At 35.2% G+C, this 27,204-nt stretch overlaps 2 protein-coding genes and 1 long non-coding RNA gene across 4 annotated transcripts; 2 read left to right on the forward strand and 1 right to left on the reverse strand.

Moving 5' to 3' along the window:
• Nucleotides 1–7,044: 7,044 nt before the first annotated feature.
• Nucleotides 7,045–8,815, forward strand: LOC106294628 (nudix hydrolase 25). Of its 2 annotated transcripts, none has more exons than XM_013730234.1 (6): nt 7,045–7,132; nt 7,508–7,578; nt 7,688–7,738; nt 8,039–8,131; nt 8,229–8,323; nt 8,405–8,815. In XM_013730234.1, exons 2-6 carry the CDS (start codon nt 7,513–7,515, stop codon nt 8,625–8,627), a joined length of 528 nt encoding a protein of 175 aa, XP_013585688.1. In that variant the 5' UTR covers nt 7,045–7,132; nt 7,508–7,512; the 3' UTR covers nt 8,628–8,815. The 2 variants fall into 2 exon arrangements, with proteins under 2 accessions (XP_013585688.1, XP_013585687.1); XM_013730233.1 differs by having other exon boundaries at nt 7,511–7,578.
• Nucleotides 8,816–9,834: 1,019 nt separating this feature from the next.
• Nucleotides 9,835–12,298, reverse strand: LOC106294627 (pyruvate dehydrogenase E1 component subunit beta-2, chloroplastic). The gene is made up of 4 exons (XM_013730232.1): nt 12,037–12,298; nt 11,853–11,968; nt 11,721–11,749; nt 9,835–11,017 (listed from the first exon to the last, which is right to left on the reverse strand). The coding sequence occupies exons 1-4, from the start codon at nt 12,128–12,130 to the stop codon at nt 10,045–10,047; spliced, it is 1,212 nt and encodes a 403-aa protein (XP_013585686.1). The 5' UTR covers nt 12,131–12,298; the 3' UTR covers nt 9,835–10,044.
• Nucleotides 12,299–23,878: 11,580 nt separating this feature from the next.
• LOC106294632 lies at nt 23,879–24,936 on the forward strand. The gene is made up of 3 exons (XR_001260888.1): nt 23,879–24,228; nt 24,500–24,685; nt 24,794–24,936. It is a non-coding gene; the product is annotated as an uncharacterized LOC106294632 (long non-coding RNA).
• Nucleotides 24,937–27,204: the final 2,268 nt, after the last annotated feature.

The following is a 27,204-nucleotide window of genomic DNA, read 5'->3' on the forward strand; positions in this document are numbered from 1 at the left end:
TAAATCAATTTCGGATATAATCGGGTATCCGAAATACTTCGGTTCGGATCGGGTTCGGTTTCGGTTCGCTAAATACCAAAATTTTAAATCCATTCGGATATTTAATCAATTTCGGTTCGGGTTCGATACTACTTTTTCGGATCGGGTTCGGTTCGGTTTTTCGGATCCGGGTTTTTTGCTCAGCCCTAGCCGGCAGTGTTGGTTGTTACTCTGGAAGAAGTGCGGGTGTGTGGGTTCTCTTTGTTGGCTTAGATGGTTAGTAAGAAGCTGTTGTAATTATTTTAAGGGATGTAGTAATTATTTTTGTAAATCCTTATATTCCATGTTCCAAGTTTTCATGAGTTCTTGTTAATTAACTCCCGGATTGTGCCACTATCTATTATCATAACAGAATATCTTTTCACATTTCCAATGATGCTCTTTTGTAAACAATATAGGGGCTTGTGATCTGATTCTCGTCAAAGGAAGAAGCGCTTTGCGTACGCTTTAGAAAATAAAATATGTCAATCTTTGTAGCTACAACTCTGTCAATGTTTTTATCTGGTAGTTGTTGAGATAAGCTTGAAATAACTTATTGTGCAAGTTACCTGATTCTATTGAATTATAGAAATAGAAAAATATTTATTCGTGATTCCTAATGAGTTTAGGAAAGTTTGAGTTATATAAGGAGATGCAAAGTGTGTTGCATAACTCATACTGTGAGCTTTAGTTTTGAGGTTATATTCTAAACCAATAAGAGTTGAGTTCGTTTTAATTGTGTGCGACGCAATTCTGTGTGTGTGACCTAGGGTTCATTGTGTGAGTGACCTAAGGATAATCGTGTGTGACATGGGCTTGATACAATAAGTGGTATTAGAGCTTCAGAAGAAGATATGGGAGATTTGATTCCGGTTACAAGGAGGAAAGAATGCGGAGGTTCTTCGTCTATAAAGTGTCCAATGCTCACCTCAAGCAACTACACGGTATGAGCTATGAGAATGAAGATACTGTTGAAAGTGCATCAGGTTTGGGAGGTGATTGAGACAGAGTCTGCGGACGGTGATAAGAATGACATGGCTACGGCCTTGTTGTTTCAATCCATTCCTGAGGCTCTCATACTTCAAGTTGGAGAACTTGATACAACAAAGAAAGTGTGGGATGCGATCAAATTAATAAACATGGGAGCAGAGAGAGTAAAGGAGGCACGACTTCAAACATTGATGGCTGAGTTTGATCGGTGAAAGATGATAGATTCCGACAACATTGATGATTTCGCTGGAAAACTTTCAGAGCTTTCATCAAAGTCCGAAAATTTTTTAAGTGTCTTCCAAGAAAGATATACATACAAATTGTGGCTTCATTGGAACAAGTGTTGGATCTAAACACTACGAGTTTTGAGGACATAATAGGTCGTCTAAAAGCATACGAAGAGCGTGTGTCTGAAGAAGAAGAAGCTGAGGAAGAACAAGGGAAATTGATGTATACAAATGCAGAGAATCAAGGTAATCAACCTAACCGATGCTATAATAAAGGTGCGGCTAACTACAATGGACAACAAACTCGTGACCACAACAGAGAATACAGAGGCGGAGGTCGAGGAGGACGCTTCTATAACCAAGGGAGAGGTCGTGGAAGAAATTTTGATTACTCAAGAATCACGTGCTATCGTTGCGATAAGACTGGACACTTTGCTGTGGATTGTCCGGATTGCCTACTAAAGCTTCAAGAAGCTCACGAAACAAACAACACTGAGACACAAGATGCAGAGGAGCTGATGATGCTTGAAACCGTTTTCTTGAATGAAAAATACGTTGTGCCAGAAATATATGAGACAAACACTGGAGGAGAAAACATATGGTATCTTGACAACAGTGCGAGTAATCATATGACAGGAGATAAGAGATACTTCTCCTTAATCAGTACTTCGATCTTGAGAAAGGTCAGATTTGGCGACGACTCACGTATTGATATAAAAGGCAACGGGACATTATCATTCATTGATATGAATGGCGAGTCAAGAAAGATGACAGGCGTGTATTACATTCTAGATTTAAAGAGTAACATAATCAGTCTAGGTCAAGCTAATGAAGATGGTTGCGACATACATATAAGAGGAGAAGAACTAACAATGCATGACCAGAACAGGAAGTTACTTGCTACAGCACCGATCGTTAAATCGGCTTTATAAGGTTCGAATAGGATTAAAACAGTACACAAGTCTACATTTAACTAGATCAAGCGAGTCAAGAAAGTGGCATGCAAGACTTGGGCACGTAAACCTTGAGACGATGAGAGCAATGATACAAAGAGAACTCGTGTTGGGGGTTCCGAGTATCAACATTAAGAAAGAGGTATGTGGATCATGCCTAAAAGGAAAACAAGCAAAGTGTTTTCTCAAGCAACACAATACCAAGCAAATAAGAAGCTTCAGCTTTTACATGGGGATTTATGCGGTCCAATAACTCCAAGTACTCAAGGTGGTAAGAGATATATCTTCGTTGTCATTGATGACTACACAAGGTATATGTGGACTATCTTGCTTGAGAAGAAAAGTGAAGCCTTCACGAAGTTTAAAAGGTTAAGGAGCTTAGTGGAACTTGAGGCTAGAGACAAGATACAAACCTTCAGAACAGATAGAGGAGGGGGAGTTTACCTCCACTGAGTTCAATGTTTACTGCAAAAACGCGGGGATTAAGAGGCATCTTATAGCTTCGTACACACCACAGCAGAACGGCATAGTCGAGAGGAGAAACATAACCTTACTAGAGATGACAAGAAGCATTTTGAAACACATGGACGTGCCAAACTACTTCTGGGGAGAGGCAATTCGATATTCAACGTATCTCCTGAATAGAATTGCTACAAGAGCTCTAAAGATAGGACTCTGTATGAGTTGTTTCATGAGAAGAAACCAAACATCAATCATCTCAGAATCTTTGGATGTATAGGATATACGAAGATTGAGAAGACACAATTGAGAAAGCTTGACGATAGATCAAAGATGCTTGTGAACCTTGGAACGGAACCAGGATCAAAGGCTTATCGGCTATATGATCCACAAACTCGCAAGATAGTAGTAAGCCGAGATGTTGTTTTTATCGAGTTGAGAAGCTGGGATTGGAGTAAAATTGATCGTGAACAGAGACAAGATGAGAGTTTTAAAGTTACACTTGGAACGTATGGAAATCGTGGGCTCCAAGATAACTCTAGTACATAGTGTACATGCGAGATCAAAAGGATCGAAGAGGGTCAAACAGAGACTGTTGTAGACGAGCAGTACGGATCGTCTGAGCATGACGAACCAGAAACTGAGGAAGAAGAAGAAACTCATCCTGTCTTGAGGAGATCAGAACGTCAAAGCAACAAACCAAAGTATTTAGACGACTATATCTTGCTTGCGATAGAAGAAGGAGAAAAGCTCTTGCTATGCCTCAACAACGAGCCACTGAATTATGGAGAAGCAAGTGAATCAAGAGAATGGACATTAGCATGTGAAGATGATATTGATTCTATTGAGAAAAATAATACATGGGAGCTAGTCGAACTCTCATATGGAATCAAGCCAATAGGTTTGAAGTGGATCTTCAAGATCAAGAGAAATTCAGATGGAGTATCAACAAGTTCAAGGCTCGACTTGTTGCAAAAGGATAAGTGCAGCAATATGGGATAGATTTTGATGAGGTCTTCGCACCGGTGGCTCGACTGGAAACAATCAGACTTCTCATCAATTTGACAGTAGCTTACGGTTGGGAAGTGCATCACCTTGATGTAAAGACAGCATTCTTGCATGGTGAGCTTAAGGAAGTCGTGTATGTTTCACAGCTAGAGGGGTTCGAGAAGAAAGGAGAAGCGCGTAAGGTGTACAAACTCAATAAAGCTTTATACGGATTGCGACAAGCGCCAAGGGCTTTGAACACAAAGTTAAACAATATTCTTCTCGAGATGGAGTTTAAAAAATGTACGAAGGAGCCATCTGTGTACCGAAAGATGATCAACGGACACCTCCTTGTGGTTGATGTCTATGTAGACGATTTATTTGTTACAGGAACCAACAAAGGAATCATCGATGAGTTTAAGACAATGATGGCTGCGAAGTTCGACATGAGTGATCTTGGAAGATTAACTTACTATCTAGGGATAGAAGTATGTCAACATGGAGAAGGGATAACATTGAATCAAAACCGATATGCACAAAAGATTTTACAAGAAGCCAGGATGAGCCAATGCAATCTTGTGCATACACCGATGGAAGCTGGTGTGAAGCTGTCTAGAGCAGATGAAGAAAGAGAAATTGTCGCCACAAAGTTCAGAAAGAGCGTTGGCTGCCTAAGATATTTGCTTAACACACGTCCAGACATGGCCTATTGTGTCGGAGTGTTGAGTCGCTATATGCATAGTCCAAAGGAGTCGCATGGTGCTGCAATGAAACAATGTCTAAGGTATTTACAAAGCCCTACTAGTCTTGGCTTGTCGTTTCAAAGGATCACTTCGAAGGTACCAAGGCTTCTTGGATACAGTGATAGTAGTTTTAACAATGATCTTAATGATGGCAAGAGTACTACGGGTCACATCTTTTATCTTGGAGAGAGTCCAATTACTTGGTGTTCACAAAAACAAGATGTTGTTGCGCTCTTGTCGTGTGAGGCAGAATTCATGGCGGGAACTAAAGCTGCAAGACAAGCGTTATGGCTGCAAGAGTTGCTAAGCGAGATCATCGGAGATCGTTGTGAGAAGGTCACCATACGAATTGATAATCGGTCTGCTATTGCTTTGACCAAGAATCTTGTTTTTCATGGAAGGAGTAAACATATACATTCTCGATATCACTTCATACGCGAATGTGTGGAGAGGAAGTTGATAGAAGTTGGGCATGTACCTGGCACTGAGAAAAAGGCGGACATTCTAACCAAGGCGTTGGGAAGAATCAAGTTTTGAGAAATGAGAGACTTCATTGGCATGCAAGATTTGGAGAAAAGAGATTTCAAGCTTAAGACGAAGAATGTTGAGATAAGCTTGAAATAACTTATTGTGCAAGTTACCTAATTCTATTGAGTTATAGAAATATGAAAATATATATTTGTGATTCCTAATGAGTTTAGGAAAGTTTGAGTTGTATAAGGAGATGCAAAGTGTGTTGCATAACTTATGAGTTGTGAGCTTTAATTTTGAGGTAATTTTCTAAAGCAATAAGAGTGGAGTTCTTATTAATTGTGTGTGACCCAATTCTGTGTGTGTGTGACCTAGGGCTCATTGTGAGTGACCTAAGGATAATCACGTGTGACATCGGCTTGATATAATAATAGTGTGCATATGTCTTGTACATGTCAATGTATCATAACTTCCAAGCAGAGCACTGGGGATTGTAGTCTGTAGAATAAAATTCAGTTTCTTTATGGATCTCGTAACGTGTCTCCATGACGTTTTATATCGTTAGACTCCAGTTACAACATTTGATTTTACCAGCATCTAATCCAGCCTCGGCCATTCCAATCATTCTTTTAAATAAGACACTCACTGATACTTTCATTCAGTATATACATATTCGTATAGAAAGCTTATGATTAGTAACAAAATGAAGTTACGCTTTATTATCGCAAAATATTACTAAACCACCATTTATTTCATTAGGAGAGTCACTACCATCTAACCAGGACGAGTTAGTCTGGTGGTATACGGCTTGTGGTTGCAAGTACGGCCCCGAATTCGACTCGCACTGGCCACCGAAGATTTCACATGGATTATTCGACCCGAGGAGACTAACACGTGACCTAATCCATACCAAATGATCGCCAAAGGCTATAAACCTGCTACGTGGCTAGTCTGGATCCACGATGTGGAAGCCAGGAAACTCCTCGTAAATATCAAAAAAGAATCACTACCATCTCTTTCTTTGGTTTATGTTTAATTATCCTAAACCACGATAAAGAAGATGGTGGCAGCTTTCCCTTTATTTATCACCCGTGATTGAGTGGAGAGACAATTGATTACCAACCATACCTATTTGTCGTAATTAATAATGACAAAAACTACACAACTTAACAAAATGATCACTAATTCACTATTAAGTCAACTCCCTGGCTTCCCCACCACCTGGCTTCCCCACCACCGCACGTTCGTCTCTCTCTCTGTCCACTCATTGACTCCATCTCCCAATTTTTCTTCGTTCGCTTAAAACATCCAAGTTCCTTTGTGCTAACTTACTTTCCACTTTCCAGGCCGTCTTGTTAACATGCGCCGACCTTTATATCATACTCTCTCTCTTGTATTCTAGTTTTTTCGCACATTTTAATAAAACATATTAAATTTGAATAATTTTTTGTGTTTATTTTTTTCCACAATTTTAAACCAATAAAAAATCAATTAATGCAATTAAAATTTTTAAAGTTTGCAATTAGTTAATAAAAGATGCATTGAAAATGTAAAAATTGAATCTTTTAGAAACAAAATTTTTCTATTGAATATATATCTTTAAAGAACGGAGGAATTATATCACTACCCTATTATTTCCCAAAGATTATATATTTTCTGCCAACTTGCTAATGTCTTTCTTTTTGTCCTTGTAAGAAAAATATTGACAATGACATCAAACTTTCTTAAAACAACTAAAATAATCGTCCACCGTGAAGCGCCACATCACGTTTTTTCTCCATCAAAATACAACTTTCGATTTCATTATTTTCTGCATATGCACATAGTATATATTCCCCAGCAAAGTCAACCAATTTTACATAAGTAGTTAACAAATGCGAAATTTGTTCATGTTGTCAACTAATTTAAAATTTATAACCAGGTTTTATATTAAACCAAACAAATCAAAAACTGGAAAAGAAACGTTGACAAAAAACTGTAAATATTAATTTTGTCTTTATAAAATACACGTGGCAGCTAAATTTAAGTTAAATAAGTCATCGGTGGGCCCCGACCAACATAAACAGTTAAAATAAGATGTCAAATAGTCAGAGTCAGAACACAGAAAAGGAATAGGCTGGTATATCAAAACGTTATCGTTTTAAAAACCGAATCCAATTCTCCATGTATATAATAGTATGAAAAGGTATACGTGTGCTTTCTTACACATGTTCTTCTTTGTAGCTTCCTTGGGTTAAAACTTTTCTCCTGCTTTAAAGAAGTCAAAGCTCAGAAAAAGGCAAAGGTTTGTTCCTTCGTTCGATTCTTGATTTTTTATTCTAGATCTGTACGTTTTAGATTTGCTCTTTGTGTTCACAAGTGTTTTGATTTGTTTTCTTCGGTCCGAAAGTATAACAATAGAAGAGTTATTAGGTTTTATTTTAGGAAAATCTGTTCAAAAGTTCTAAGATCTGCTAACAGAAAATTGAAATCTCTCTCCCGCCTTCGTTATTTGTAGTAACATAAAAACATTTCTGGATATGCAAGAATGAAAACAATAATATAGGTAGCGTTAAGTAGATAGAGCTAAAAAAAGGAGTAGATGAAGCTAAAAATTCTTATAATTATATACCACATAATCTCCTGTCTTGATGTATCAAGTGGTGAATGTTGCTTTCAGCAGGAATGGAGAATCTACCTCCTGGTTATCGTCCCAATGTTGGTGTTTGTCTAATCAATTCAGATAATTTGGTAACATTATTTTCAATCATCTAATTCAGCTCTCTCCTAAATTACTGGTTTGCCACTGGTTAGTAAAACTGAATTTAGTTTGTGACCTTTAATTATGTATGGTTCTCAGGTATTTGTAGCTTCAAGATTGAATGTTCCTGGAGCATGGCAGATGCCGCAGGTGTGTGTTTAATGACTCAGTTGACTTATGAAGTTTTCGCGTTTTCCATATGTTTATCTAGTAGTATATCCTAATGTGTTATATTTTTTGTTGTTTTAGAGAACCTGTATCATATTGCTGAAATTTTAAACACCATTCTAGTGTTATAGATGGTTAAGATTTGATAAAGAATTTTAACAAGATGTTTGTCGATCGGTTAAATTCATAGCAGTTTTAACGTACTGAGAGTCTTAACATTTCTTGAAAACGTTCAATGCTCTGAAGTTTTTTACAAAGCTCACTAAACCGAAGATGTTACAGGGAGGCATTGAAGATGGAGAGGATCCAAAGTCAGCAGCCATGAGAGAGCTACAAGAAGAAACTGGAGTCGTTTCAGCTGCAATCATAGCTGAGGTCTCTACTCTTTACTTACTAACACACCACAGATGATTTTGAATCAGAGCCATTTACCAATGATTTTCTCTCTGTCGTCTTAAATGTCTTAAAACAGGTTCCAACTTGGTTAACATATGATTTCCCACCGGCAGTAAAAGCAAAGGTTAACCGGCTCTGGGGAGGTGAATGGCATGGTCAGGCGCAGAAATGGTGAGTCTTCAGTACCTCCTAAATTAGGACAAAGTGTTTTGCAAGAGAGAATGAATGGTTCAATGTTTTGAATCCACACAGGTTTCTAGTGAGACTGATAAACGACGAGGATGAAAGAGAGATCAATCTAGCTAACAACGAAGCGGATTCAGAGTTTGCGGAGTGGAAGTGGGCGAGACAGGAAGAAGTGGTAGAGCAAGCAGTTGATTACAAAAGGCCAACGTACGAACAAGTCATTAAGACTTTTGGTTCTTACTTGAATGATCCAGGAAGAGCTGCTAAATGTAAATCTGCCAAGTGGTGATAAGGAAACCAATGTTTGTTCTGTTCATTTTTGTAAATTGGTTATTGGTACTAGAAGGTTTTGGTTTTGCTTTAACTTGGGGTTTATTGTAATAAAGTCTTGGTCTGGATCCACAAAAAGGGTATGGCTTGTGTATGTCCTTCTAACTTATAACTAAGTGTAAAGAAAATGCAAAGGTTATGATTATTCTAAATAGTACATGTACATTGTTTATATTCAAGTTGTATTCTTGTAGCTAATTTGAAATATATTATTCTACGTTTATTATTTGTAATATTTGTTAGTGGAACTTAGATTTCTGTAGAGTTCGTTGATTTTAAAAGTTGAGAGATTTATTAAATTTGGAAAGAATTGTAGAGAATTTTGTATTTTGTGAAAATCTATGAAAATAAAGTAATGTAATGATTATAAGAATTCAATGGAAACATGTAGTATTCTCAATATCTTGTTTGGTGAGTTAAAATGTTAATAATTCTAACTCCAAATAACATTTACTTTAATAGATTTGTAAAATCGTAAAAATCTAAACTATTTGAATAACAAATGATTTTGTATAGAATTATAGAATCTATAAACCAATAACACTAGACTTGAAAATTCTAAGACTCATTATAATTTCAATTCCCACTAACACCCTTTCTCGTAGATAATTTGCAAACTAAGTTAAATCTTTGTATCATTTATTGCATTTATTCATCTTTTATTGCACTATTTTTTCGAATCCATTATAGTCAGTGTTTTTAAAACCGGACCGGAAGCTTAACCGGAAATATTTTGGGTCGCGGTTCAATATGGTTCAACCGGGTCAAACCTGGTTCAATAATATGGTTTAATATTTTTTTAGTATGTGAATATAAAAGTAATATTAGTAAACATGATGCATAGCTAAAATATAAATCAATTTTGAACATAAAATATTATAAATATAAATTAGTTTCTTGTTTATATGAATGGTTTATAGATTTTCGATAGTTTTAGTGGTTTTTATTGGTTTAATAACTTTGAAATATAATCCGGCTATGTGGTCGGTTCATGGTCGAACCAATTACTAGACCAACCCGGCTATATAACCGGTTCACGGTCGAACCCGGTCCGACCATCGGATCGGTCCGGTTTTAAAAACACTGATTATAGTAGTACTCAAAACACAAATAGTCAAGTTGTATCCTATGGTGAAAAATGTCTCTCATTCGAAATCTGTAGACTATTTTTAAAACATAATAAAATTCTGAGATTCAAAATAAAAATGTAGGAGATAAATTAACAAAGTTGCAAAATCATATACCCAACACAACAAAAGAGAACAAACATTTAACAAACCCAAACCACTTGGACAAATTCTTACGAACTAAGTTAAAGACAAAGGAAACTGATAGGAAAATGGTAAATAATGGTTCACCGGATAAGAACATGAATTTCACTGGCAAAGCTGCTCAACTGCGGTCACGATCTGAGCCGGTTGAACCACAGTCCACTCTTCCAGAGTACCAGCATAAGGCGTAGGAACGTCCTGAGAAGACAAACACATCACCGGAGCATCTAAATAGTCATGAAAGTTCTCATTAATGGCAGCCGTAAGACTAGCTCCAATCCCACCGGTTCTCATACACTCCTCCACTATCAAAACCCTATGCGTTTTCTTCACCGAGTTCCCAATCGTGTAAAGATCAAACGGCTTCAGCGACCTGATGTCGATAACCTCAGGGTCATACCCTTTGTTCACCAGAGTTTTAGCTGCCTGCATCACATGGTACCTCATCCTCGAGTAAGTGAGGATGGTAATGTGCTCTCCAGGTCTGACCATCTCAGCTTCTTCAAGGTTACAGATGTACTCTTCGTCCGGGATCTTCTCTTTAAGATTGTAAAGCAGAACGTGTTCAAACAGAATCACAGGGTTCTCACTTCTTATCGCTGCTTTCATCAAGCCTTTGGCGTTGTAAGGAGTGGAGCAAGCAACCATCTGGATCCCAGGAATGGACTGGAAGTAAGATTCCAGCCGCTGCGAATGCTCAGCGCCAAGCTGGCGTCCCACTCCACCGGGACCACGGATGACGACTGGGATTGTGAACTGGCCACCAGATGTGTAGTGAAGCATTCCACAGTTGTTGGAGATTTGGTTGAAGGCTAAGAGGAGGAAACCCATGTTCATACCTTCGATGACGGGTCTTAGATCAGTCATGGCGGCTCCAATGCCCATACCAGTGAAGGCGTTTTCACAAATGGGAGTGTCGAGGACCCTGAGGTCGCCGAATTTATCGGCAAGGCCTTTGGTTACTTTGTAGGATCCTCCGTAATGGCCAACGTCTTCACCCATGACGCATACATGTGGATCTCTGTCCATCTCTTCTTCCAGACCTTCCTGAAGAGCCTCGAAAAGCAGTAGTTCATGTCTGCAAGTTCATATGACAAAAAAAAAAAAAAAAATTGGTTATACGGAAAAGGCATCTAGTTTACATGGTTAGAGTATGAGCATTGAAACACTGGACTTTCGAGGTAGAGCAGGAAATGTGTTATTCTTTACAATAAAGAAAATGAACATGTGAGAAACCAATGGGCTTATGTTGAAATGGAAACAAGTAACAGATGAACTGGTTTGCTTGATCAACACAAACATTTATCTCATGGATTTGAAACAAGTAACAGATGAACTGGTTTGCTGAAAATTTATCAGACATGAGATAAATGTTTTGATGTAAAATATTCAACCTATAAACAACATCTTTTGCTTGATCAACACAAACAAAGACATGACTCAGTGGGAAGAATACAAAAACAAAGAATGCAATCCTTTTTTACCAAATATCAGCTATGGATTTGAAAACCAATGTCTCTGGAAACCTCCTAGATCTCACACCCTTTTCAAAAGAGAATTTGTTTCCTAATCTATAACTGGCCAGGATGCACAAAAAAAGAATAACAACTAGCTGCTCTCTGGCTTAACTTTGATTCCCATTGACATGCAATGCTGCAACCTATGTTGCTGTATAACAAAAGATATAGATTTGTTCAAGCAAGTATCTAAATCCTTCAATCAGCAAGTCATGCTAGAGAATTAAGTTGAGGAAAATACAGATTCCAAATTGCAAAACGTACCCAGTGGTCGCTGATGTGTCCGCCTTCGTCTACCAAAAAAAAAAAAAAGAACAAGCTGTAAATTGATTGTAGATTCAAAGGAGAAACTCTAAACACACAACAACAAAAAAATGAGAGGACAAAAACGCATACCGCGACAGCATTATTAGCAATCAATTTGTGAGAGTGACGAAGACTGAGGCTAGAAGAGCCAAAGCTCTTACTCCCATCATCAGATCCAGCAGCGACAATGCATCTCTTGCTCCTCCCTGCATCAAAACCCAAACTGCTTTAGATCTTGCAAATCCTTCGGACCAATAGAAATCGAAATTCGAACCTGGAAGATTGGTGCGAGATCGAGCAACGAGTTTCTTGGAATTAAACGTCGATAAAGCCGTAGCAGCTCCAGCTCCATGGATTATAGCAGACATTTTTTTTTGCCACGGAGCTCGGGACAATTAAATCTTGGGGGAATATTGGTACAGTTATATATATAGCTATGCAAATTACAAAAAAAAAAAAGTGTATATAAAACAGAACAATGGTAGATTCAAAAGAGTGACGACGCCGAGCGGAGATATCGATGAATAAAATTTGATTTATTTTTATTTTATTTTGCCGAATTATATTGTGCGATCAAATCTACATGTTTACTTTGTTTTCATCGTCATCTCATGTTGTGTAAGAAACCAATAGCAACGCGACACCTGGTATTTTCGCGATGTATTGACAAGTGTTTACATCTGAACAGTAGCAAATATACTACTCAATAAACCAGCCTGCAGAGAATAACGATGAGTTCGCGTTCGCTTAACCACCTGGACCAAACCTTGACTACATCCAAATTTTCACTAAGCTACGGTTTTATTTGGTTTGCGTTTTCGGACTGATGGGCCTAAAATGTATGAGGCCCATTAATAAATAGAACAGTTCATTAGGCACACCTATAATCCATCCCGTCAAACAAAAGAATATTGTATTCAATTCAGATTACAGTCAAGTTTTGGTTTGGTTTCTCAGTTTTTAAAATTTTTGATTTAGACATATTATATTAGTGTAAGGTTTCAGTTTTAAATACTTTCGTTTTTAGTAGTTTATTACGTATTAAGATCGGCACGTGTTACGCCTATAATATATGTGTGATGTATATAATTATATTATTGTATATTTTCATTGCATGTGTTTTATGGTGCTAGAGGTGTATAATAAATTAATAACGTTTATGTTTTTCAAGAATGTTTGGACGTGGAAGGGTTATATATGTTAAGATTTATTGTGTTTGTTTTTGATGGTTGTGTCTATATTAAAAGTTTGTGGCGTATACTATATTATAAATGTTGGATAAGTTCTACGTGGTTATTTCTGGTTGTATGTTTTTATTATTTTACCAGTTTTATAGAATTTTATTTCATTTAAAGTACTTTTTATTTTTAATTATTATTAAAATTTAATATACATTTTTTTGGAAAAAAGTCCGTTTTTTCTCGGTTGTTTGTAGAGCATGTTAAGCCTTTGTAACTATTAAAAATAAGATTTTACCTAGGTACAAAGTTAAGATGTTGAGATTTTAGATAGAGATTAAAAATATAGATGAATTAAATCTACTTCTTTACCTTTTAAATGTACCTTTGAAAGAGAACGTGTCAATACTAATATGAGAAAGCAAAACAAAACTAATAGAGATCACCCATGGATGAAAATGATTGTATTTATCGTCTGAACTGACCAATATTCTTCACACTTATATACATTTTCACTTTAATCTTTTATACTCTATGTGTAGATAAATTATAAAATTTTGAATATACAAAAATCATATGAATAAGGATGGTGAAGATGAAGAATAACGTTGAAGGTCTATCCATCAAAGAGGTCAAAGGCGAGTTTGGTTTAGAGTCATTGTCATCTATTTTGTATTCGTTTTTCTTTCCTGTAATTAGTTGATTATTTTGTCTATGTAAGATGTCTAAAAAATCAAGAAATTTGATCCGCTCTAAGAAGCCAGAACTTATTGCGTCTGAACCATGGTGTATCCAATGTGAAGGTTATTGTTATTAGTCTAACCATTGCAATCCATGTAGCTCTTTTACCTTCTGCACAAAATCCATAGGTCTCTTATTTTATATTTCACCGTTAGCTTAGACGCATTTTTATTTGCTGAAACACCAGGGAACCGCATGCTAAGTGAGATGTGGCATGGATTACAACTCCATCTGAAATTCCTATTGCTAAAACGGTAAAACATGTGTAAGATTCAATCATATATTAGAGATACATGCAACATTTATACACAGGAGATAAAGATTCAAAATATTCATCAACTCCAACTTCAACTTGGAGTTATTTGATATCCACCACCGTCTGCATCTACTAAGATTTAGTCAATTCCAACTTCAAAATATAGCCTTGTTTATATTAGAGATAAGATTTTTCAAATAGGTAGTCTAGAGATCAATTTAATTTATTTAGATTAATTTCTTTTAAAGTTTATGTTGATTATAGTTTATTTAAGAATATCATTTTTGTAAGTTTACATTTGTAAGATACTATTTCTTTAGTTCTGTTAGTTAAATTTTTATATTGATTTTCCATAAAAGTATTCTAAATATCAATTTAATTTCCTTTTAATTTTTTTTATTTATAGTTCTTTTGATATTGGTTTTCATTTTGCTTTAAGATATGAAGTTTTGATATTAAATATTTAATTAAAATTATTTTTATATTTTTAGAGTTAACCAAGACATCAAGCTAATTTTCTGATAGTTTTTAGTTTATATATTAATTTTATTCTGTTTCGATAAATACAAAAATTTGGTTTATATTTAAAAAATAATAATTTATTTTTCAGTTTTTTTTACGTTGATTTTCTAAAATATTTTGTCAAACATAATTTTTTTTTTTTGGCAATATTAAGTGAATCTTACTAATACTCTCTGCATAACCGTTTTTACTCAGATATTGGCCTTGCCTATGCATTTTTCACTCACAACGTCATTGTAATGTAAGCTACCAGTTGATAGCAATACAAATGACCTTATAATTATTGTATACATTTACTGATAGAGTCTTGAAGCTGTGTGCCCATTTTCACACTTGCAATTGCTGACTCTCTTTCAAATTTTGCATTTGATCTTGCTCACGTTCCTAAAACATAAACCAATGTTTTATCTTGCTCATTTTCCTAAAACGTTAAACCAATGTTTGATCTGCATCTTGACTTCTTTGTCGCTAAAATATTCTACAAAGTTCCCATTAGCATTAAAGTATCATCCATCTCTCCCTCTGACTAAAAGCTTCAATCTGGTCCATCATTCTACAATAAGATAACTGCATTAGCATGACCCCAGTCTGGAAAAAATCCACTTGTCCAAAGAAACATTACTTGCTCCAAGGAACAATCACAAACCCAAGGAAAAAAGGGATTGCAAAAATCTTACCTCATAAGTCTTCTCGGCGTCATGGATATTGTATTTATCATCAACAAAGATCTCAACAGTATTTGTAGATCCTAATCTACACTAAGTATTTAGTAGTGATCCGGAGTTTAATCTAGGGAAGATAAATGATGTAGGCAACGATAACTTTAGAACACAACAATATAATCAGATTCCAGTAGGCGAAAGTGGATTTTATTGATAAGTAAGATCGAATACAATGAGTTAAACAAGATCGAATGTTACAAATGAGATCGTTAAAAGAAAAGATCTTAAACTGGATGAAAACAAGGTCGAAGTATGGGTGTAGCTGTCTTTAGGGTTTTCAACGTGTCCCCTTTCTTATGCATCGATCTCTTCTTATAATGGACTGTCCGTGATCTTCGCAACCGTTCCGCGATCTCTGGATCTTTAAAGTCTCCGTCTGGAGCTCGCGTGCTCGCTATGGGCTTTAACTCTTCACATCCCATATCTTTGATCGTGGCCCATTAATGTACTGGCCGAAATTGGGTCCAACAGTATTCTGATTGCAAATCCGTACACGCTCCAAAGCACGGGCTTGGCGGTAAGCTACAGTCTCTTCCGGTAATTTTTGTATCTCTTAATAGCTTGATATGCAGCACTTCTTCTTATATACACCACTTCCTCTGAGTCCTTTACCACAACACAAACGGCGGTAAATAACACATAAAACAGAGGAAAAAAAAACAAGAAAACAAAACTTAAGAATTTGTTTCCATACTAATCCATTCTAGTTCAGTCGTCTCACAGCGAAATTGTTAAAAACGGCTTTGACAGTGATGAATTTTCTGTTAGGAATGATCAAGAACCCATAAGATATGATAACGGTATTAGGATGAACACGTCGATTGAAGCTGATCGAGATCCGTCACAGCAGACTCGGAAGCTAGATGATGACTTTGTGATGCTCCTTGGCTCTTGATGATGAGAGTCTACTGAGTTCATCATGATAGGTAATTGGTCGACAACGGAGATTGAGCTCTGGAAGATTTTCTGGTTCGGGTAACCCTAGATCAACCCTCACCGAAATTGGAATCAATCAAAAACCTGAAATCAAATCCACCAACTCCACAATTTAAAAAAAAACGATATTACTGGACTGGATGTGAAAAAATAAATTAAAACACTTTGAAACACAATTGAAACTCGGATTTTCTCGAGAAACCCAATTTTTGGAAAGTATTCAGATTCAATCGAATGTATACACAAAAACCCCAGGATGATTAGAAAACAAAATCAGAGGTAAAGTGATGAGAGGGTCCTTGATCCAAAGTTGAGTGCCATTGGGAAGACCAAAAGATTCCATCGATGTATCAGAGTGAGAGTGGGACAATGAAGTTGAAGAAGTTCACGGGAAGAGGAGGATGAACCCTAAACTCGTTCTGAAACCGAGGAAGACGATATGCGTTTGGTCGCTTTCGGGCTCTATCAGCATAAAGAATCATAAAGCCCAAATACAAAGCCCAAAACTATTAGGTAAAACAGTTAATGAAACGTAGCGTAGAGTGAGAGAGGACACATGTCACGTCCAGGATCAACGAATTGATGACGTGGCTTCCTCATGTGTGAAGAAAGTATTCTTTATATATATAGATAGATAGATTAAACCAAAAATAAAGGTTAATTATCTTTTCTAAAATTTATGCACTTTATTTTATATGGTTATAAAATATTAAATACTAATTTTTTTTAGGTTTTAAATATTATTATGCCATTTAATAAATATTAGTAATTAAACTAAAAATAAATACAAATTGATCTCAAATAAAAACAAAGTTGTTAATTTGTTTTGTCATCGATAGAATAGACTCAGTTAATATTCTCTACCTATGTGAATGATATGAGACATTTCCGTACATCTTCGAATCTCCTCCATATATGTTGCAAAATTAGATCATTCATCTGTTTCAAAAATCATTTTCACTAATGTAGAACAATATGTCACAATTCACAAATGTCACGTGAATTTATTTGAAAGCTATCATGCATTCCACTGTCCATATAAGAGCTTCAAATTATGAATGCAAGTGTGTGAGAAATTGTCTTGTATTCCTTATTCCCATCATTCTCTCAAAGCCTTCAAAAGTACTATACCAACAGTGTCCCGATAAAACCTCATTTTCCTTCCACGACCTATCCGTAGAACATCATATGCCTAATCTAATGGATGGGGTTTGTCTTTCTTCCTCTCTCATAGTAGAGTTTCACTATGGATTAATAAGATTTGAGTTTCAGTCCACAATGTTAATTTTGGCTCTACTAATTGCAAAATGTCTATTGGATCCCGATCAATATCGTTAAAAACTTTACAAACCTTCCATTACTCCATCCATTACACATTTTTCAACCTCAACAATGCACTCAACGCGCCGCCAGATCACCTCTCTCCAAACTAAGCTTGCCATCTTGCTTGTACCGCCAAACCAAAGTAAGCTTCTTTTGCTCTCGCTATATTTGCAGTACATCATATCAGTGTTACTACAAGATACTAAGAGAGTACGTTTGAAAGGAGTGACTTAGATTCCAAGATAGGTTACGCTTCTGTTTGGTTAAGGTTATGTATATTGATCTAAAACAGTGTAGATCGTATCTGATAACGGTGTTTCACCAATTTCTAACATTTGTTTTGATTCTTTTATTTTCAGAGTTTGTCTCGTAGTCTTTTACTTTTTATCGAGTCTTTAAGGTGTTAGGTCGATTTGGAGTAGATGGTGCCGAATTGGATGCAAAAGAGAAAATAAAGATGTAGAACTTTTTAGATGCAGCTGAAGTTTACCAATGTATGGGGGATTTTCCACGATGAGATTGAGTTCAAATTTGGATACAATATATAGAATGAGTAAGCTTTTCTGTGCCACTAGTTTGAAGTCGATCCATCGGTTAGATTGAAAGTTATGATTGTTTTACTGAAGACTGGTCTATCTGCCGGTTCTATACAAAAAAAAAATGAAAATTTCAGTTTTTATTTATTTTCATTTTGGTTTAAGCTAAATTTCGACTAGAACGTGAATTAAACGTATATCTTTTATTTTTAGCCATTGAATAGGCTATGCTTTCATTTCATCATACTCTTAGGTTTTATAATTTTTGGAGGAGACGAATTTGTACTCTACCTCGTGGAAGTGTTATGAACCCCGATTTTTATTTATGCATTCTTCATCTTTTCTTTGTTTCTCCGGTCATATTTGAGTAGTTTTTTTTAAGGGAGAATGAGAAAAAAAAAGACACTTTCAATTTTTATTTGTCCCAATAGGATTTTTGATATTTTTAGTTATTTTGGACTTGTTTTACCCTTATGTGATGGGAAAAACAGTAAAGTACGTTTTAAAAAAATATATATATATGAAAACCATTGGAAACATAAGTATGACTATTTATATGTTTAATTTTTTTTAAAAAAATAGTGGAATCATATTTTATTTTGTGTCATAGCTACAGATAAAATACTCATTCTAGTCATTTACTTAATCTAGAAATCAGATATTAATTATACATAGATCCATCTTAGGTATAGAATACAAACAAAAATTTCTTGTATATTCTATTTTATCTAGATTTTGTCAGTTATTATTCTAGCAAGATGTCATTTGTCTACATGTAGTTTTATTACAATTTATAACTACGACTCTATGAAATACCTTTTTTTTATGTGTCATAACTTGTTCTGCTTTTTAGCTTACAATATGCGTACATGAGAATAAATTTTCCACCCTCTCTACAGTGTTTTGCTCTACATATGATAAATATTATAACCAAATCACAAAAACTATAGAAGTTACCATATTTCGGTTATTATATTTCCTAAATCTATTCTAAATATAAAGTAAATCTCACACAATATCTTTTTCCCCACGTTTTTCTCTACCAAGATGTTTGAATTAATTAAATTTCGAGCAAAGGTCAAAAAGTACAGAACTGTTGTTCGAACCCACCACCATCGACAACTTCCCAAAGCATTTAAACACTAGGACACAAAGGCTTTGGGTATTTCTAACCCGGATTTTAAATATAACTATTAGCTAAAATATGTTTCTTGTTAAGATTGTTGATTTGTGTGATATCAAAATTGTTAAGAAGCTTGGTGGGGCTGTTGATTATACACACGGTAAAAAGTTTGGTCTTTGATAAGAAGGTGAGCCATGCTGCTGGTGGACCTACTCGATGGAGAATGCTAAAATTTATGTGTCTCAGTTCCAGATCTCACTGACTGACATTGAGCAGAGTAATGCTTTGTTTGTTATTACGTGCACCAGAGACGACTTCAATTGGTGAGACTCAAATGTTACAGTTTCGTTGTATACAAGCTTAATATAGTACACAGTTGTATGAATATTAGTTTTACCATACAAAAACATTCTTCATAATGAACAAGCACCAGTAACAAAAACCAAAAGAACAAATTTTTTCTTTCTAAAAGTTTGAAATATTGATTACAAGACTAGTTTGAAGCTCTCAAATACTCGATCATCTTGTTATATCCCTCCTCCAATTGCACTAGCTCTTTATCACTCTCATCCAAAACCCTTAAAGTTCCTTCATACGTTTTTATGACCCCCCTGGCGTGCTGCACCATGAGTTCATACCTCTCAACCATCTGAAACTCCAAAAAAAACACAGTAAAGGTTGAGAAACCACCTCTGTAATGTCTTTCATAACATGTCCTATTCACTGTTTCCAACCATATGATTTTTGCAATTAAGTAACCATATAACTCTTTCACTTATAAAGCTATAAAAATGAACTTATCCTTGATACAAAGAGGGATCTCTGAAACTCTATCAAGATTATCACCGACCAAATCTGAAAAATATGACTTTCATCCTCTGACCACTTATAAAAAATATGACTTTCATCCGCTGCAGTGGCCAATGCAGGCTTGCAAGTTTTGGTCTCATCGTAAGTGCAAGGCTTGTTTTTTGTGCTGTATCTATACCCCATGAATATGAATGGATTTGCACCTGTTCCGAAACCCACAATCAGAATCCAAAGTTATTTCACTTTTACGTACAAGAAGAAGGAATACACGATGAAAAAGAAACAGAGAACAGAGACAGCAGATTTTAACCTGTGAACGAAAAATAAGAAATCACGATTGAAGAGAAGAGGAAGCTCTCCTTTGAGAAGACGAGAGAAGAAAGTAAAAATTAGGTTAGCTGTATTTTTTTCCTTTTCTTACTTTACGTTTTTCTTTTTAATTTTAAAATTGCTTTAACAAAACAATTAACAAATATTATTTATTTTAATTAAGCTAAATCTATATTATTAAAATAGAAGTATCCATTAAAAAATACCCTTAAGTTTTCTAACTTATTTACACTTTTATTAATCTAAGGGTATAATCGTATTAACAGTAATTAAAATCCTAATGAGACAAAAATCTTAGACAAAATTTTAGTGGGACAAATCCAAGTTCTAAGTGTCTCTTTTAGCCAATTTTTTCTTTTTTTTAATTGGGTTTTATGGTTTCAATTAGATTTCATGATTTATTGATTAATGATTTGTAGATAATGATTTATCAATATTTGATTCTTCATTTAAGTTCTTTAATGTTGAAATTGGACTCATGACCTAGTTTATGTCTTACTTTATTCAATGCATCAAAAGTGATAGTTTAAACGCCTGAAACAAAATTAAATGAGCAAAATATTCTTAGTCAATGGAAGTTGATGTTAGGTAGTTTTGTGAACTTATCAAACTCGATCTTTATGCATGTTTAGAATCTAGAATTCAACAAAATTTAGTCTTTAGGATTCTAATACATAGGGTTTATCTCTGTGGGAGTAGGTTAAGCTAATTTTGTTTTTTGAATTCGAGAACGTTGCTTAATAATTTCCTTATTGCTTTAATTGTTTCTGCATATTCGAATCCCTGGGAATTCCTTCATTCCCAATGCTTTTCATACATTAGATATTTTTTTAAAATTTACATACTTTCTTAGCTTTATATAACAAAAAAAAATTCCTCATTTGACTTAGCTTGAATCTTCTCTCGCAGAATTCTAGTGTAGCATTGGTCTTTGTAAATTTGATCTCTCAAATACTAATGTGGTTCAGTATGCATTTGCAGTATACCATTCAGGGTAAAGCCCGATTGAATCATTATCTTATCATTTCATGGCTGTGTGATAATCAAAATAATGTGCATGGTCGAAGTTTGGATGATAGAAGAAATCTGATGACTGTTAATTTGGGTGCAGTTTTCTAATGACAGTACCTCTAAACATTGGATATGAACAGAACCCATTGAGCTTGTATTATATTGCTAAGGATCGTGTAAGCGCTTTAAGTAAATGCATTGCACATGTATATAGGTTGTTTTCTCTCCTCTGTTTTATGTTATTTCTTGGTTGATACCTATTGGGAAATCTACAAGATTGACATAAATCTAACACTCAAAATTGACGATATCACCATCGTATTACTAATCTTGACCGTTGGATTTATGTAGATCTTGTAGATTTCCCAAAAAAACCTTATATGGTGTATCTATTGGATTAGCTTTATGGTATTATGTTGATATGATTAGAGGATTTTTGTAGGTTACAAATACACCCTGGGGAGGAAAGAGTGACTTTTGTTTTTGACCCTGAATCTAACTTGCTTGCTAAATTATTACAAGTCAGTCTTTTCATGGTATGATCTATCATCTATGATTTTGATATTATCAACTTGTGTAGTTGATAAGAGGTTCCTAAATGAACTTTCTTTAAGAATATGCTTGGGTATTGGAAGATCAGAGCAAATGTACCTGGAGATATGTATATATATATGAATCACATCATCTTCATCATGGTAACTACTTCTCTGCAGCGATAAAGACCAAAAGAATACCCCAAACACGGGTTTCTGATCCCACATTCTTCTTCTGGTTGATGCCACTTAAGGTTGAATTATGGATCTATTGGCATGTATGTGATAAAGATATACTCAAAAGTACAAATGGATCAACTTGAAAGGCTCGATGAAAGACTTACCATTCTTTTTGTGTTTTCAGGCACTTAAAATTTGGTGGAAATGTACCTTTCATTTAACACCCCCGATACACTAAACCAACATATAGGGGAATCATCGGCTAACAAGAGAGAGAGAGAGAGAGAGAGAGAGAGAGAGAGAGAGAGAGAGAGAGAACTTCGCTGCGTTGGTTTAAATTGATTAAACTTTGATGAAACCATCAAATCCAATTGTGGTAATAGTATGAAGAAGTCAGTTTGCATGGCGAGATGCTAATTGGTCTTGGTCATGAATACACACGCTCTTTTGTTTTTGAGAACTAAATATACACACTCTTAAAATAAATAGATACTTATTCTTGACGAACCCGAGATTAACTCAAATTTCTAGAAACAAAGAATTATAAGAACAATTTTTCTTAGATCTCTTTTGGAACACCTATCCATGAGACTTGTATTTATATGAAAGACAATTCCCTTTAACATGTGGGATATGAAAAACACAAACCTAACCTAAATAGAAAACTTCATTTTACTATTTCTAGATTTTTTTATTGTGTTTATCTTAACGTATTAAACATCTAATAATATGTTAACTTTTCACAAGTTTAGAATTATCCAACATTAACAAGAATCTATTATTAGCGCAACTATTCAATCCTGAAAGTGACTCCAATCATTGTTATTTCACAAGTTCTGAAAATTACACAAATTAAGTCGTCACACCCAATCTTGATCTTGGCTCAATGAATATGATTTTGAATGTTTCTTTATATATATTTTAGGGATCGTTGGAAACATCAATTTCTCTTTTTGGTTTAGGGGCTAGCAGTTCACCAGAGTTTGGCATTTACAAACAATCATAAATAATTCTTCGAATGGTAGGCTTGGTATAAAATCATCTGAAAGGTCTCGTCTCACGTTTTTAGTTGACTTGTTTCGAATTTGGCTTCACACTAAACACTAACATTGTTGATAATTAATAGAGAATTTCTAATTTTTTTTTCTTGCAACTTAGTAGAGAACAGTTTGAATTTTCATTGATTGGTTTGTAATAAATTCCACCTCGGAAGAACATCGTAGTCTTTGTTTAATCCCTTCGATGTAACTTCATTTCTTTTAAGCTAAGAAAATAATTCTGCATGTGAAGTATATTACCAATTTTGATATTCTTTACGCTCTTCTCTAAAAAACTGTATCACCACAAACTACGTTGTGAACTTGCGATGGTAGTTCAAATAGTTTTATTTTTAATTGTGCCTATCCCATAACGGATATGGCGGCTACATAACTAGAAGATAAGTCAGGAATCCAATTTAAAATTGTTTTCTAAATAACGCTCGTGATATTTTTGTTTTTGTAAGTTGATACGAGTGTCTTCTAAAAATCCTTCGAACTAAAATAAAATTTTAATGTTTTTGGATTTATTAACAAGAGAAGTTGTGAAGATACTTGTATAGAACAAAATAACATAAGCTTTTACACCAAAAAGGACAGATGCTTTTTTTTTTTTTTTTGAAACACAGACAGATGCTTCTATATCTTTCAAAATTTGTGTCGCAAAGCCTCGATCTCTAATAAATTCATTCTCTCATTAATCGTCCTATGGTCCTAGTCCTTGATTGATATTTTACATGAGACTTCATTATAGTTCACCCGTTATATGGAATGGAACCGGTGTACAACCCTGTCCAAATAAAATAAAATAATATTGGAATTGGTTTTGGAGATCCAGAACACTTAGACCACCTCCAACGGAGGGTTTTAAAAGAAGTTCTTAAAAAAAACAAATGAAAAAAGAGAAAAAGGAAGAGAACCGCTGTCTAAAACAGCACTTTTAGAATCTGTAAAAACCCTATACGTGCAGCTTTATTACTGGCTAAGCGTTTTCTGCCTTCTCTCTCTTCCTCTTGTTCGTCGATGATTTTTTTTTTTCGTCTGAGAAATCGATGTTGGTAGATTAAGAGTGGGACAACAAATCGGTGGTGTGTGGGAAGGGATGCATCTTGTAGATGGAACCGTGGTTGCAATCAAGGAGATCGCTATGGAGATTGCGATGTCGTAGATTTTCATCTTGAGGAAGATCAATCACCCCAACATCATCCGCTTCATCGACATGATCGAGGTTCTTCTTCTTTTGCTCTTCTTGACATGATTGATGATGTTGTTAGCTCGTCTAAAGCTCCCATCGTTGAGCTTCGTTTGTTTCTTAATTTTCTTCCTTCTGGTAGGAGTTTTAGAAAAGGTCAAAATTTTGTGATCGGCACTTGTTGGTTTCGGCACTGTTCGTTTTTGGATATGCTTTCATCAGACACTTGCTTCTCTCTTTCATTACTTTGCTTGGTTGTTTGATTCAGAGATTTTATTCTCAGCCTTGACTTGTTGGATATATTCAGGTACAAATGGGACAACAATGAGAAACATCTGAGACCTGAGATGGCTCTGTTTTACCTTAGAACACATGGTGTTCTAGCAAGGTTTCATCTCAGATGTATTACAATTACTCCCTGAGAACTTGCCGGAACGTCGAGCTATCACGGAGAGGTTACAATGACAACGTTCTCTTTCACAGAATCATCAAGGTCTGTTCTTTATTTTCTAATCTGAATTTATAGTTGTACTGAGATCACAGTGATGATGAAAGTTTGTTCCTTTGGTATTGATTTTGTTTCATGATTTCATCGTGCAAGGTGGAGATTGTACTGGAACTGGAAGAGGTTGGCAATCAATTTATGGGTATATTCTCTCTTTGATCAATGCTGGTTGAATCCATGTATGTGTTTGTAAAGTAGGTTGATTTGGGTTTTAGATTGATACACATAAGTTTCCTTTTCGTCTGATCCTCTTTCAAGACTTGCAGAAATTTTGCTTATGAGCACACGGTTCTTTAGATATCTACTTAGTTGAAGATGCTATATTTACTTTATTGATTTTTCCTTTTCAAATCACACAATTAATTATTAAATTATTCATTCCTAATGGGCTCTTACCATTGGAGCTGCTCTTACTGGTGGGAACTGCAGCTTTGTCTGATTCCAATTCTTTGGATTAAGCCTAGCCAATTACCTTGTTTCTGTTATTTGAAATGGTTAGATAGCTTTGGATTTACAGCCCACTTTTTCAGCGTGCTTGTTCTCTACATTGTCGGTATATGAGCACATCTAGCTTCTAAGGATACGTCGACTGAAACAGACATACAAAAGATGTGTCGTCTACTTTTTTTTGGATTCAGTTAAGGAGATAAAGTAATAAGCCGACCACTTTATCGAACTATTTTGGATATTTAGTTAAGGCACGTAATAAAACTATTTTGTGAAATGAGAAAACGATATTTGTGAAAGAATGAATCAATTAAATGGCGCATGGGAAGCCAACAATCTTCAAGTCTTTCACCAAAAAACAATCTTCAAGTCGTTGGTTACTGCTCGTGACTCACGTGTTATGTTCTTCTTACCTAAAATAAGGGCTTTTTGCAAAAGTGACTCAAAACTTGAAGTCAAACAGAAAACTAACCTTTTTTTTTACTCCTTTTTTTTTTGAGATTTTAACCCCACACCTGCATTTTATCTACGAAAATGCCATTAACATTTTGTTTTTTTTTTTCGAAAATGGCTTCTTTACTGTCTCAACCTCATCTTCTTCAAGTATTTACAATATTGCCACTGCAATGAATAGTGGCAACAACCTTGTACGAACTGTTTGGAGCTTTTAATGCCCTTTAATGCACGTAAATCTCTTTACACTCTCTCTGTTTCAATTGTTATGAACTAAAAACAACATTTCTTTCACTTTCTCTCTATATTCATCCAAAAAACTCAAGCTTTTGATTCAAAATATGGGCTATGGTTGCAGAGCCATATTTCTTTCGTTTTGACTTACGGTTGCTTTCGTTTGAGGTTCTGGGTGGTTGGAGAAGACCCTGTGTGCAAACGAAGTCATCTCACCTAGTTTAAGGTACGAATTTGAATTTTTTTTCAAGATCTGTTCGCGTAGAAGACTTACTAGTAAGTCATCTGTATGTAGAAGACTTACTGATGAGTCTTCTGGTCAAACGGAAGACTTAAATTAAGTCGTCCAGCTTTGTTTGTTAAAAAAAAACACTCCAGACGACTTATATATACGTCGTCTACGAGAAACGGGCTAGTTTTGCATTTGACCGAATCGTGTCAGATCTTTGACTATTTCTGGACGACTTATAATTCAGTCGTCTCTGGGAAAGTTAAAATTTCAATATTTTATGAAAACTTGACGACTTACGTGTAAGTCGTCCTAGGTTAGTTTTGTAATTGAAAAATAAAACTTCATAATTTAACTTTAACCAGACGACTTAATATAAAGTCGTCCCTCCAGAAGACTTAATTTAAAGTCGTCCGGGGAAAGCAAAGTCGTCCAGAATTTTTCCCAATTTTCTGGTCAAACCTTGCTTATCCCGGACGACCTTAAATTAAGTCGTTTAGCTGGACGACTTTATATTAAGTCGTCTGGTTAAAGTTAAATTATGAAGTTTTATTTTTCAATTACAAAACTAACCTAGGACGACTTACACGTAAGTCGTCAAGTTTTCATAAAATATTGAAATTTTAACTTTCCCAGAGACGACTGAATTATAAGTCGTCCAGAAATAGTCAAAGATCTGACACGATTCGGTCAAATGCAAAACTAGCCCGTTTCTCATAGACGACGTATATATAAGTCGTCTGAAGTGTTTTTTTTTAACAAACAAAGCTGGACGACTTAATTTAAGTCGTCCGTTTGACCAGAAGACTCATCAGTAAGTCTTCTACATACAGATGACTTACTAGTAAGTCTTCTACGCGAACAGATCTTGAAAAAAAATTCAAATTCGTACCTTAAACTAGGTGAGATGACTTCGTTTGCACACAAGGTCTTCTCCAACCACCCAGAACCTCAAACGAAAGCAACCGTAAGTAAAAACGAAAGAAATATGGCTCTGTCAACCATAGCCCATATTTTGAATCAAAAGCTTGAGTTTTTTGGATGAATATAGAGAGAAAGTGAAAGAAATGTTGTTTTTAGTTCATAACAATTGAAACAGAGAGAGTGTAAAGAGATTTACGTGCATTAAAGGGCAATAAAAGCT

Source organism: Brassica oleracea, chromosome C5 (assembly GCF_000695525.1).
Source record: "Brassica oleracea var. oleracea cultivar TO1000 chromosome C5, BOL, whole genome shotgun sequence".
Lineage (NCBI taxonomy): Eukaryota > Viridiplantae > Streptophyta > Magnoliopsida > Brassicales > Brassicaceae > Brassica > Brassica oleracea.